The 13,966-nt window shown below is 41.8% G+C and overlaps 1 protein-coding gene across 1 annotated transcript in view; it reads left to right on the top strand.

Annotated features, from left to right (window-relative positions):
- The first annotated feature begins 2,236 nt into the window (after positions 1 to 2,236).
- CLINT1 (clathrin interactor 1) overlaps positions 2,237 to 13,966 on the top strand; it is a 41,243-nt gene continuing 29,513 nt past the window's right edge. Inside the window, exon 1 of the mRNA XM_072348541.1 lies at positions 2,237 to 2,410. Within this exon, the coding sequence (XP_072204642.1) occupies positions 2,370 to 2,410 (41 nt within the window). The 5' untranslated portion in view covers positions 2,237 to 2,369. The remainder of the gene's footprint in view (positions 2,411 to 13,966) is intronic.

Raw genomic sequence — 13,966 nt, forward strand, 5'->3', positions numbered from 1 at the left:
TGGAAGAGAGCATAGCAGCAGGGACAGCAAAACTGGTGCTGTGTTCAGATAGACAACAACCATGGACAAATGATGGATGTGCTGCAGATTACAGTATCAGCTCAGTGCTCAGCAGTGCTCAGAAAATCAGATTGTGTTTAGAACTGTTACAAAGCAAAACAAGAAAAAGGAAAAAGACATAAACGAAAACTTGGCTGCTTAGCACGTTCAATACTATATACAGTGCTGGTTTCTCTTCTTCCATTTAAGAAAAGATTATGCAGAACTGAAAAGCTATGGCACAATTTCTGGGCAATGAGAAAATATGTAGACTGCAAAGTCTTTGGCATAGTGTGGTAAGAAATCCAAAGAGATCAAAATTCAGAGCTGAGAAGGAAAGGAGTAACAGGGAATTATTATACACTATTTCCCTTGACGTTTGTACTAGTAATACTTTAAAGCAGACAATTTAAAGCACCCCAAAATAAGTGTTTTTCAGCACAACACACAATAGTTCAATGTAGAGTACATCACCACAAGGTATGTTGTGTAAGCCAGGCTAAAAGGATTCAAAAAGCAACCAGGTAAATTTATAAAAGCAAAGTCCTTCCAGGACTCCTAAACAAAAGTTCTAAGACCAGTAATCCAGAATCAAGCCACCAAATCACAGAAAACTGAAAATGAGAAAGATGTATTTCGGGACTAATTCATTCACATTCACCTGTTCTTGCATTATTCACATAAACATACAGTACTTACTGTTAGTGAGAGGATGCTACATTGGATAATTCATTCAAGATGTTCTTTTGTTCAATTCGATTTCCCACAGCATTCACTGAGATGTTCAGAAGACAGAAGGTGTGAAAGTACCTATGGAAAAAGTCAGAGGGATGTCAGAAAATGAGCAGGTGATCAGCTGTTCAGCTTTCTTGATCAATTCAAAGAGCTACCAACTATCAAAAGAGGCAGCTATTACTTGACCTGTAAGCTACAACCCATCTTTCTCATGCTTTTTCAGGTCACTTTAAGCAGTTAAACCAGAAGGCAAACGTTTATGATTACATGCTGCTCTTAGATAAAATTTATAAATAAATACAGCAGTTAGACAAAACACACAAAGAAGAAATAGATATCAAGGATATCAAGAATAATTTACGGACTAACCGTGATACCGAGGCACTCTGCTTTGTCCTGTGACTTGCCAACAGAAGTAGCCAACAAATTTCCACTTCTCTTGAGAAGAAAGTCCTCCCTTATATGTGTTCATTCAAAACTCACATTGAAAACAAGTTGATAGAGAATGCAAGTTTATGTAAAGGAATCATCTCAGCATCCTGGTCACAATGTCACTTAACTGACTTCACTTCTTTCATCCAAGGAGCTGCAATGGCTGTTCACTGCCCCACAAAGGCAATATTTAAAGATGGTCTTCAGTGCTTGGTGAAAACTCTGCCCCAGGTGAAACCAGGGCGCTATGTTACATTAGTTCATATGCCTACGGTAGTGTCAATGTACAAGATTCTCCCATGGTTTCTGTCAGTTTCTGGTCTTTCTGGGTCAGAGCATCCCAGCTTCCTGTGCATGCTGTGCTCAGACGGGCTGTGCTGCTTCACCCAATGTATGTGCCTCACCCTTCTGTCTGCTCTCCTGTGGAAGTCCTCTTGCAGGCCTTGACCCCAGCAAGTTCAGCTATAACTCAGGCAAGGCAGTGATGGGTAAAGAAACAGTGGAGAATGCAGAATGCTGCTTTGTGCTGAGCTCCTTATGTCCAGTCAGGCACAACTTTTATGCCCGCGTTAGGAGATTTAACAGCAATTCGTACAGGCCTTTCCTACGCTCGTGCTTCACTTGGCAGTAAAGCGAGCGCTACCCACAGGTGTGGAGCTGTGGCGGTGTGAGGGCTGGGCAGGGCTGCGGCTGCTCCCCAAGTCAAAAGGGGAACAAAAACTCGGTTCCACCGCACTGTGTTGCTGTGTTTCCTGCAGTCCCGGGGACTGGCTGAGGGAAGGCGTGAGGTAACGCGAGGTGAAGCGACGCCGCCACGCTCCCATGGGAAGAGCGGCTCACTACGACTCCCGGCAGCCCTTGCGCGCAGGGACGTCGCTCCGCGCCCAGACGGCGCGCGGCTCCCAGCATGCTCCGCGAAGCCGCTCGGCCTCCCGATCCTGCCCCGCGGGCGGGCAGACTACATCTCCCAGCAGGCATTGCGCTCCGGGACCCTCCATTTCCGGGAGCGGCGCCGCGTCCCTCGGTTGGCGGAGGCGGCGGCTGCCCGGAGCGGGCCTGGCTCGGCGGCGCGGCGGCGGCTGCCCGGAGCGCGGCGTGCGGAGCCTCCTGGGGCCGACGGCAGAGGGCGGTGAGACCGAGGAGGTCTCCGGACGATCGGCGCCATGCTTAACATGTGGAAAGTGCGGGAGCTGGTGGACAAGGCGTGAGTACGGCGGGGGCTGGGCGGATGGGGCGGGGGGCCGGTGTGGCTCGGTCGCGTCCCCTCAGCCGAGCCTGCTCACCCCCCACCCCCCCCAACCCGCCTCCCCTCGCAACATGGCCGCTGCCCCTCCCCCTGCTGAGGTGGCTGCCTCTCGCCCATTCCGTGCCCGGCCGACCCCTGCCCTCGCTGCTCTTTTTCCCCGCTCCCGGTGCGGGCCAGGTGCCGCCTGCCTGCCTCCTGCCGCTTTCTGGCCCCACTGCTGGGCAGCGGCAGCTTCTAGGCAGCGTGTGGCCTTCCCATGATGGCAGGCTGCCTTCCCGGCCCTGCTGGGCTCCTCAGGGCCTTTCACGCTCCCGGCGAGCTGTGTTTCCCCTTTGGGTGCCCCCCTTATCTGCTGAGGTCTCGGGGCTGTGTGTGCTTCTTTCGATCTGTGAGCCCTCCATGTCGGTGTGCTGCCCTGGACGTGGGGAGGGATCAGACATGTCACTGCAGGAGGAGGAAGGGGTGTGAGAAACCACCTGTATGGCTGGGAACCACCGGAGTGCTTCCAAAGCTGCCACGTTCACTCAGTCCTTTTCCTCCTTGCTGAGGCCCGAGCCCTGCTGCAGTTACCATTGACTCACCACCACCCCTGGGCCTTTAGGAGGTGTGACTCCTGGAGGAGTGAAATGCACTATCCCCACCCTTACATTTTTTTTTAGTAATTCAGATATTTGCAGGTTTACTTCCTTGTGGTTATTGCGCTCATGATGTTGCTGTGACGTTATCGCTGTGTTTTGCAGTCACTCTTCTGTTCCACGGGGAAGGAAAAAGCGATGTGGTAGAGCATAATGAAGATCACATTTTGCCTCCTTAAATAATATGTCTTTAAGGGGAAACTAGGAGTGCTTTTCCATGAAGTATTAACTTCTTATAGGAGTAGTTTGCTGAAGTTCTGGAGATGATTACACACTGGATGAGCCTGTGTGCTCTAATATCTGTGTCTGGGCTTACAGGTCAAACAACATATCTTTCCAAATCAGGGTACATTTTGGGGCTTCAAAAACCATCTAAACAGTTCTTAACTGTCTTCTGTTATATGGAATAACCCATAGGTACCCATCTTAAGTTCTAGGACTGAAAAACTTCAGGGAGCATTGAGTTTTGCACACATACCTCAGCGTCACAGTCTTTGCTGGAAAACGCACTGGATTTCCAAACTAAGTGCAAGAAATGAATATTTCAGATTATCAAAATGTTTGTTGAGTAAACCTCCATTTCAGGGAGTAACACTGTCCAAATAAAGAAAACTGTGTATTTAGAAAACGTGGGGATAAAGTGCAGTGCCTGAAGAGTGAGCAGTATTTAGAGACATCAGAATCAATAGTCTCATTGTGCGTGGTTCAGATTTGCCATAATGTCTTTGGTCTTAAGGCCACAACTTACAAAATTCTCTACAGAGGAGATTAAGGGATGTTATCTGCCTTTCTTTACTAGGAGTGTGGTGAGGTCCTGGAACAGGCTGCCCAGGGATGTTGTGGATGCGCTGTCCCTGGAGGTGTTCAAGGCCAGGTTGGATGGGGCCCTGAGCAACCTGATCTAGTAAACATAGAAGTTTGGTGGCCCTGCCAGGCAGGGGTTTGGAGCTGCATGATCCTTGAGGTCCCTTCCAACCTGGGTCATTCTGTGATTCATAAATAACTGCTGATCCTGCATCAGGACTGGACTGGACTTGAACTAGAATATCTCTTTCTTTAAAAACAGTATGATTCGTTGGGTTCTTGAAAACATACAAAAAGACTAAAATGTTGCTGCTTCAAACTTTAATCTCTTTGTGGTTCCTATTACCTTTACATATTTGGTTCTGCATTCAGCTGATGCTTATCGTCTTAGTGTTTCAATTTACTTATCTGTCTTTTAGCTTTATTTGGGCCCTAGGTGGCTGAGTGCTCTCCTGGATCAAGGAGATGTTGTGGTAAAGGATCTGTATTAAATGTTTTTCAGGGTTTAGAAGTTCAGTAAACCATGATACGTAGTTAACCTGCTATTAATTCTGACAGCCTAAAATGGTACATAAGCTATGAAATTGGCCTGTGATGTGACAAAATGCTTTGTTTTGTTCACATTGGCTAACGTTGCTGTTCTTAGTTTCTAATTTAACTCCACACCTTTAGTATCACATTATTATGTGAATAAGTTAACTTTAAGAGGCTGCCTTTCTCTTTTCTTGAAATGTTTGCTTGTATGAGTTCTTTTTTCTGAGTAGGTCAAAGCTAAATTGGAAAGTAATCTGTACAAATGCAGCCCTCCACGATCAGCTTGTTCCCTCTGCAGCTGTAAACTTGGTTCAGATGACACGTTTCTGGTGGCTCGGTAAAAGTCCAGGGTGGTGCTTGATGTAAAATTAGTGAGTGAGCTGGCATTTCTGAGTCACTGCTGAAGTAATGTGATAGGCTTTGTGTTGAATTCCGTGTTGTCATAGACTTAGGTTACGTTTGCAGAAGAAATATGCAGCCATCGCAGGCCAAGCATTATATGCGAAAGGCAGCCGATTTTTCTGACCTCGTGGGCTGCATACCAACATTTTAATATGACAGAGTGCAGAAGCTCACATACTTCACATAGCTGGTAGGAGTGTGAGCTCTAAGAACATTCTGCAGCTGAGAAGTATGCTGGTCACCTGCTGTGCCAGGGCTCTGTTGCATGATGGGTTTTGCAGCTTAGTCTCTGAATGACTGATAACGGCAATCCTGGATGTTCTGCAGCTCTTCTAGCAGCGAGTTCACTTTACTCAATTCCTGCTTTGAATAACTGTGGTTGTGATGCAGCTTGGATGTAAACATTACATAGGAACTGCTTGTAAGCTGCATGAGGCTTAGGATCTGCAAGCAAATTACACTTGAGTTGTCCAATTTCCATTGGTGTAAATGCATCAGTATTTTGAAAATCAAACCAGGAAAGGCTCAACCAAGTGTCTCTATACTGTCTGTAAACAGCTGCATGGGCAAAAGGAGTTGCAATTCTACTTCTGGAGTTCTGGATATTGAAATCTAGAGTATTACGCAACTTGGCAACTTCCTTTTTTTAATCTTGTTAGACAAGTATGTTTTGTACTTTGCATTCCTTGTAAAATTTCTAGGGGAGTTTTAATGAGAAAAAAACTCCATAGAGTTCAATAGAAAACAAGGAATATTCAGAAAGCTTTTCAAAGTGATTATTAAGTAGGCTGGAGCAGGAAGATTAGCTTGGTCTTGTAGCCAGGTGAAAAACTGGCCATCGTATCTTTCTTTAGCTTTTTAAATTCCCTTTTCCTACAGCAGGATTTCCTGATTCTTATTTTCCTGAAAGGTCACTGTACTCTGCTAACGTAGCACAAAATTCTTTTACTTAAGGCAGACGACAGTATTAAAGCATTTACAGTTAGCTAAGATAGTTGGTTGTCTTATAAAAGTAATTCCTCTCTAAGTACGAGGTGTGATTGTAACTTAATGTTTTTGCCAGCTGGTTTCTATCGCAGACATGTAGGTCACAGTGAGTTTAGATTGTTTGTGTTAAAATGTGACGATTTTGTAACAACTTTGTTGCAAACTATTACCTTTCTTAGCTTTTGTGATCTGTTAAACATGTGATCTTAGAATGTGAGAGCTCATTTTAAGCACCTTCCACGCATGGAAGGGTGAGAAACCATCTAAATAGTAACAGGATTAAGAGGATAGGACTGTGTAATCCAAATGCTCACTTGAATTTGAGGTGGATGAGAATATTGTCACTGTTTCTGAGCAACTTGGATGTATATGGAAGAGAAGAGCCTGTGAATTTCTTGTCAGCATTATGAATGTGACAGCTGCCATCCTCCTTATTATTATTATTATTTTCCTTTGCATCTCCCTCTTCTAGTTCAGTTGTTTGTCCCCATAACCAAGTCCTAACTGCTTTGCTGCTACTTCTCTTAGCCACGCCTTGTTATGACTGTGCAGGAATGTATTGGCACTCCCTCACGTTGTGGAGTGGAAGTGTTACAAAGCCATACTTTCATACATTTTGCAAGCTTGACCAATTGCCCAAGTATAATCATAGTTTTAAGCGGAGAGCAAACAGTCTTGCTCGGAACTTTTAGAACTGATAGTAATGTTTGCACAAATGCTAAATGCTCAAAGCGATTAAACCCCTGAGAATTTGTTTGTGGAGTTATGCATTAGGATCCTCTATAATTTGTTCTGATTTTACTTTAGAAACCCTTCCTCCTTGAATGGTTGTAAGTGGAAAAGGAAGAGCTGGAGGAGCTGCTGTCATCAGCTCCAGTACAGCTGGCTAGGGGAGAACTTCGAGTTAATGAACAGCATGTTTTCCTTAGTGCTTCTAATTGTACAAGCTGTAAAGAGAATGGTAAAATCTTGGTAAAATAGGGTGAATGATTGCTTCGATATTCATTGCAGTTTCTAGCTCTTGTAGCCTAAAGCAGTGCATGCAAATAAGACGTTGTGCTTCAGCTGAGGAGTAGAGGCTTTTGGATTAATCCTGCTTCACAAATAAGGAAAACTGCAAGTATAGTAGTGTGAAACTAACTTGCAATGGGTTGGTAATGGTTACAGCTCTAGTTTTGCTGACTCTCAGTCTTTATTTGTTGTCTGCTAGCTCATGTAATGTCTGCATTATACTTACTGATATGGTAAATACATATCAGTAACTTACACTATAATTACAGTCTTACAGTTAACTGTCAGTTGCTTATTGCCTATAGTATGCTCAAGTTTGACTGAAATATAAGTAGGATCCTACTTGTTACTAAGCTGAGGAGGATTTAAATCTTCTCACCAACTACTTTATTTTTCAGTGTGCCTGTAATTGTTCTTGTTTACTGGTCATTTTCTTGGGGTATGTGGATTCATCCATCTAGACTGTTGAGCTTTTCTGTAAAGAAGTGGTTCCTTGCTAGTTTAGTATTATTTAGTATTATTATGATGGTAAATGATCTGTCATCTGATATATCCAGTGAAAGGGTAAATAACTGTCTAACGCTAGTCCATTGGTATCTGACCTTCCTGTAAACTCCCTTGCTCTGGTTCCAGGATCATTTAATTTTCTCTATATTTAAGATTTATTTTGGTTTGCATAAGCAAGATCTTCAGAGCAATGAACATTTTCATTGTTTTATGTAAGGGACAGTTAACCCTCGCTGCATGAGTTGTCCTCCTATTGCTGCTTAAGAGATGTCCTGCTGATAACTGCTTTAAGAACAGCATTTAGTGTCATTATTACAAGCAAGGTGATGATTATTATCTCCAGTCCTGCAAGGACTTGTCCTCTGCCCAGTTAGCAGAAGATGTGTGTGAGAGTAGTCTTGAGAATGCAGAGGAAAACTGTATTTTCACATTATCTGGCTCTGCAGCAGTGTGGCCATGCCTGCCAAGCTGTTGTCATAGCACTTGGTTCCTAGGGCTTTCCTCCTTCCTTTAGAAACTAAGAAAAAGCATTACTGTGATTTTTCTTTTTTAATTCAGCAATAAAAATAGTTGTAGTCTTTGGGGCGTGTAATTTAGTATTGGTGATAAGCATCTCTGAGAGTATCATGCTCTGTTATCTCATGTACATAGATATGTCATTCTCCTGTTTGAATATTCAGCTAGTGGGGTAATCAAAAGTAAGCAAATACTACAAGCTGTAGTTTATGTTAAGAGTTAGTGTAAGGTAATTACAACCAAGTGCACATTTCATCAACGTACTCCTTAAAGTGATGCTTTTGTTAGTGCTCATTCAAATGGATTGTTACCCTTCTGTGCCCCAACGAAGGTAACAACATTGTGTTCTATACTAGCGAAGGTGATGGCCTTATGTATTTTCAGGGAATTGAAATGGTGTGTGTGTATGTGTGTTCAAGAACTTGTATCTACTTGAAGTAGTTTTAAAAGATAGTTTTGCATTGCCTTGCCAGAACTAAAACTAGGCCTATGCTTTCTTGATAAGTAAATGAAACTAGTCAAAGCTTATCTGACCTACGTCTCTGCCACCAAGTCAAATGGATCAACGTGCTCAGCTCAGTTCTGTGCTAGTATTTTGATTATTTGTATATTTCTTAATCAGGGTGTGATTACTTTCAAAGCATATTGAAAATGCGGATGAGATGTTGAAGCATGAGTGAAGCATCACTTTGTAGGTTGGTAGTTTAGAGCCTAAAAGTGTGGAAATGTGGTTGAGTCTCCTCCTGTCATTGCTCTGAAATCTCACACTATCAGCACTGCAGCAAATTATGGAAACAGTCGAAGCCACGGAAATCTTAGGTTGTAGTTTCACTGTCAGAGTAAATGTGGGCTGAGGTTTCACAGCCTTCTGTCTGCCACAGGCTGCTGGCACTAGCGTACTTTCTGCTTGATCAGAGAGTATCTCTCAGGCTAACCAGTTGTTTTTGCCAATTTAATTCCCCGCTGGCTCTGTTCCCTGGTATAGTTAATTCCATGGTTGCACAAATGTTCACGCTGGCATAAAGGGGTGAATTTTGGTAAGAGTGACTGGGGACGAAGGGTGGGGAAGAGTACAAGTTTAAGTACTTGACCTGTGCTGTTAGGGAGCAACTTCACAGGCAGTTTGAGGAGCTCTTGGTGATAACTTCTACTGAAGGACAACACCCCACTCTTATACCTGGCCATTTGTAGTCTGTGCATTCCTTCATGTTGCCTTAGTTAGTTCAGTATTTGCGTGTGCTAGCTTGCTGATATGGCTTAAAAACAAACAGAAACCAACCACTGCCTTTTGTGGTTAACATTCAAGTTGGCAGAGTGCTGCAAAAGCAGCTGCTTATGGCACTGTAAGCCCTTGTGTTGATAGGGGAAAGGACAGAAAGATAGGGTGGGACTTCTTTTTAATAATGCACTTAACTCATTTTGGAAACTGCTCTGTTCGTGGTTTGTTGCTTGCAAAGCTTCTCTAAAAGATGAGAAATTGAAGTTCTTGGTTGAGACTTATTAAGGTTGCTGCTCTTTCTTGGATATCACTACTTCAGTCTCCTGACCTAACCTTCCTGTATTTGTGTCACTGTTGTGCAGGGGGATGTGAATTACCAGGCTGGGTTTTGCTTTCAGGTCCCAAATTAGTAAGAGAGGATGTAAATTGAAATAGACAGCTGTCTTGTGTGGTCCTAGTTTGAATGATTCCAGCTGGAAGTGCTCTTGGGATGTGACAGCTATGCAGATCTCTGTGTGAGAAAGATGCTTTCTTTTCAAGTTAAAAGTGTAGCTAATTATATTAGAAGTACTGGTGGCATGTTATTACAGAGTGGTAAGAGAGGTATTCTTTGTTTTCCAAAAGATGCAGTCTATTTTAAATATGTTTGGTTTGTCTTTTAAAATCAGACAAGTGTAACAAAAGCAGCATCTTTAGTGTGTATTTGTGTGTTTTAGGATAACTACCACACTGATGTTGGATACTCTTCCCTCCCTTCCTCCAGATAATATCCTATCCTAAATGTTTAAATACCACCTGCACACCTAATAGATATTACCTGGTACATTTGGGATACAATTAGAAATATTAGTTGTATTCAGCCTGTGTAATGAGATGGACCTACATTTTCTGAATCTATTGTAATAATAATGAGACCCGGTGGGAATTAAGGAGCACGGTTTTTGCTTGCTTGGTCCTGACTTGTAACAATAACTGTTTTTCTTGTTGGTTGATCACCAATCCCTCACGTGGTATAGAAGCAGTCTCTATACATACAGCCTATTCAGTATTCCCTAAAGACAAAACTTTGTTTAGTGTAGAACTGCATCCCTTTGTGATTCTTGGGAGGGACTTAGCACTCAATGGCACTATTCACTTGAAGATTTCTTTAGATCCATTTTGAATGTGAAAAGACTTTTGATGACATTTGATTTCATAGGAGTTGCTCTAGATAGATGCCTACTTCTGGAAAATAAATTCTTGTTAACATATATATCTGTGAATAGAGCTGGTATCTTGGTGATTACTGTCACTTTTAATTGTTCCTCCTTTGGTGATTACTTAGTGTATCTATTCCTTCATTTTAAGAGAGATGGAAAGAAGCCCTCCCTTCAAAACTATTTACTGTATAAGTGAGTTATCACAGCAGTCTCTTTTTGCCAAATAGATGTTTGTGTTCCTTGGGACAGCTTGAAAACTTAGCGCTAATAGATTACCAATTAGAAAGTAGATTCCCTTAGCCTTTAAACTGCCAGTGTCAGGTTTTTTGTTAACTACCAACTGTAATCTACTTTTGCAACTGCCTACATGAGATCATAAATTTCTGGTAATCTTATTATTAGTGAGTTGAATGAATTGCTCTGCAATGGAACCACAGTGACACTGGTTTGTTCTAAGTGCTTTGTTTAATTTGAAATTATCACTCGTATGTGGACAGGAACAGAAAACTGGGGCTCCAAGGCACGTGAAACAGCTCACGTTACCTTTTTAGGACATAGGAGTTACTTGATCTCCTGGAGGAACCAGTTTAACAAATGATACCTATGAAAGGAGAGGAAGCAGCATTATACCCCCAAATAAACATGGCTCGACATTTTGAAAGTTAAATTGTATGTAATCTGCCAGACTCATTCCAAAAAAAAACCTCTTGGTTTATCTAAAAATGCCTGTTGGTGAACCTGTGGGATCTCAGTTTGCCAAGCTGCCCTTTTTATGTAATGGGAGATAGCAATTTGAGAAATACAATGAATGTTAATATTGTAATTCTGATATCTATCTGTATATCTTCATCTATATCTATCTATATATATCTTAATACTTCACTTACTCCGAATGGTGTTTTCTTATTGCTTGTGCCCATTTCATTTTGGATATTCTGCTGTGAATAGCTGTAGAAGGGCAATTAGCTGTTAATTATTAATCACTGTTTCCTTATAGGTTATTTGTCCAGATGCTTAATACGATAACATAGGGATTTCTGGGTTGTTACCTGCCTTCATGGGAAACTGAATGGCAAAAGAAAATAACTGCTAAGCTAATTTAATCTATTTAGGATTGAGATGACTGTTTTTTATTCTTGATAGGCTTACTGTGGGGAAGGATTATGGTCATTCACATTCATAGGCAATCCGAAGCAGGAAAATATGAGATTTTTAACAAGTGGCTGCAGTATAGTAAACTGAAAGCTAATCTGAATTGTTCTGCCGTATGTAGGGACACCATTTAAATTTAAGCTTTTTGCAAATGTATTTATTTTTTACCAGTGTGTTTTTGAAGCGTTGATGCCTGCTTTCCTGGTGCATTCTTCTTTTCCTTTGCAGTAATAACTCTGGTGCAGCTGAGAGTAAAACCTGACAGAATCAGAGCTAGTGAGCACGGACTAACATGCATATTCAATTCCTATACATGAGAAAACACTTTTTTAGTGTGAGGGTGGCTGAATACTGAATGGATCAGGAATACTGGGGCAGCTGCTGATTGCTTGAACCAGATGTCAGCAAAACTTTCTTATTACACTAAAAACAACAGGAGGTGCCAACAGGCTTACAAGAATCTCAAGCTGATGAAGAGAAAAATACTTCTTTATGGGTCTGTGGTAAGAGATGTACGTGTGATATGAATGGTTTCAGTCTTCTGAACTCATTACAAGAGAGATGCATATAGTGGTGAACCTTGACTCTTTTTCTTCCGGAAGTTTTTGGGTAAGTCTCTTGCCAGTGTCCCATTTTAAAACTGGATGGATAGCAAAGCTGTATGCTGAGCACCAAATAACACAAGAAGGGCTGAATGAATGAGCACTGTGCTGAGGGAAGCTTTTTCAGACCATATTATCAAACTGAGTCAACCAGTCCAAATACCTGTGAAACTGGAACTCAGGGCTGAAGGAGTGAGGTCAGAGCAAGAATAGGAAGAGGGCTGTATTGCTTTATGTTCACCCACCAAGTGTGGGTGTTGGAGAGGCAATGTGTACAGGAAATGTGATAGCAAAGAGTGATATGTAGGTTGGATACGTGTTAAAGCATGTGTTATACTGGGAACTTTGTGTATTTAGATGATTAGTGATTTAGTTTAATCAACCAACTAGTCAGGAAGACAAAAGTAGTGAATTTGTTTATCTTAATTTTTAAGATATTGAATTTCTTATTTTTAAGTGTTAGTAAGGTGACCTGCAGGGAAAGGCTTTGGTTTGTAACTTTCTTTCTTAGCAAAAGGGAGATGGTATTGGAGAGACTGAAACTTGTGTTTCAGTGGCTTTGATTACATTTCTGTTCATAGTTCGGTGTAATGGAGTCAAGAAAAAAGTTCTGAGACTGCATGGAATATGTCTGGATTCTATTTAAGGATGACATCACCCTTAAATTGTCTGATAAATAAGGCGGTCTGTTGTGGATTGGATTTCAGTATTGGATAAGAAACACTACAAATGCATTAGAGCTGTTGAGTGTAGCAGTTACTGCAGGGCTCCGTGGCAAAATTCTTGCTTTCAGCATGAAGCAGTGAGTAAGCAGTGGGCTGTAAGGACCCAATTTTGAGAAGCTGATCAACTTTTCTGTAGTGACATCAGCATTGAGTTTTTAGTTTTATTGCATTTTCATTAAAAAAAAAAAAAAGACTGAAATGAGATATTGAGAGTTTTGTTTTTTTTCTGAACATCAGCAACTGTGAAATTAATTCTAGACTGTTTACAAATAAGATCAGTAAATTAGAATGTGATTCATCTTAGAAAAACAAAGATGTTGGTTTCAGTTGTCTCTCTGTTACTGAATATCTCCTGCATAGCAAGTTCCTCTGAAAGGCATGTGAATAATGACCGTGTAATTGGATAACTTTGTGTAAACTATTGCCACCTCCTCCTCTTATCCCACTGCAGAAAGTGCAGTGCAGCTTCTATCCCTCTCTTAAGACATTTTCTAGGATACAAGGCTATGCCAAAACAGCTGTTGCAGGTGTTTTGTTTAGTTGCTTCACCTGCTGCAGGTTCTGAGATGCATTTCTCAGGCTTTCATAGGTAATATGCCTGATAGCTAGCTACATTGCAGATGAAGTGCAAAGCTGTACTCAGTCAGCTCTGTAGCTGAAGGTAGAAGGGAGTTACAAGCCTAATCTGGGCCTGCTCTGAGAAAAGCTTTTAACAGGTGCTCACTGTTGGTTTGGAGGAGTTACTAGGAGTTGGGTTTATCCCATTCAGAATGCTTGCAGATGAAGGTTCATGTTGTGAAGTCCAGGAGTACGTGTGGTATTGCAGTGCCAGAGTGATTATATAGTAGCAGTGAATGATCAGTCTGTAATAAAAGCTTCAATGTCATTGTTTAAATTTTAATCATTGCTCCCTAGTGGAACAGCTAGCTTGTGTTTAGAGTAATGCTTGGAATTAGAGCAAGCTTTTAATGGTGCACAGCCTGCAATGAAGGGGATAGCTGAAACTGCAAGGATCATTAAGCATGGTCCCATCGAGGAGGGCTGGGTTTTGACACTACTGAAGTGTGTATTATTGAGCATCTATTGCTCTGTCCACACCAAGTATTCTGCCAATTGGTGCATTCAAATCAGACTTAATTCTTTGAACTAAAAAAATCTTGAATTATTTGTTAGTTGGTGTAAATGGCAATACCAAATGGTATAGTTTTAACTTTTGTTCCC

Source organism: Excalfactoria chinensis, chromosome 13 (assembly GCF_039878825.1).
Source record: "Excalfactoria chinensis isolate bCotChi1 chromosome 13, bCotChi1.hap2, whole genome shotgun sequence".
Lineage (NCBI taxonomy): Eukaryota > Metazoa > Chordata > Aves > Galliformes > Phasianidae > Excalfactoria > Excalfactoria chinensis.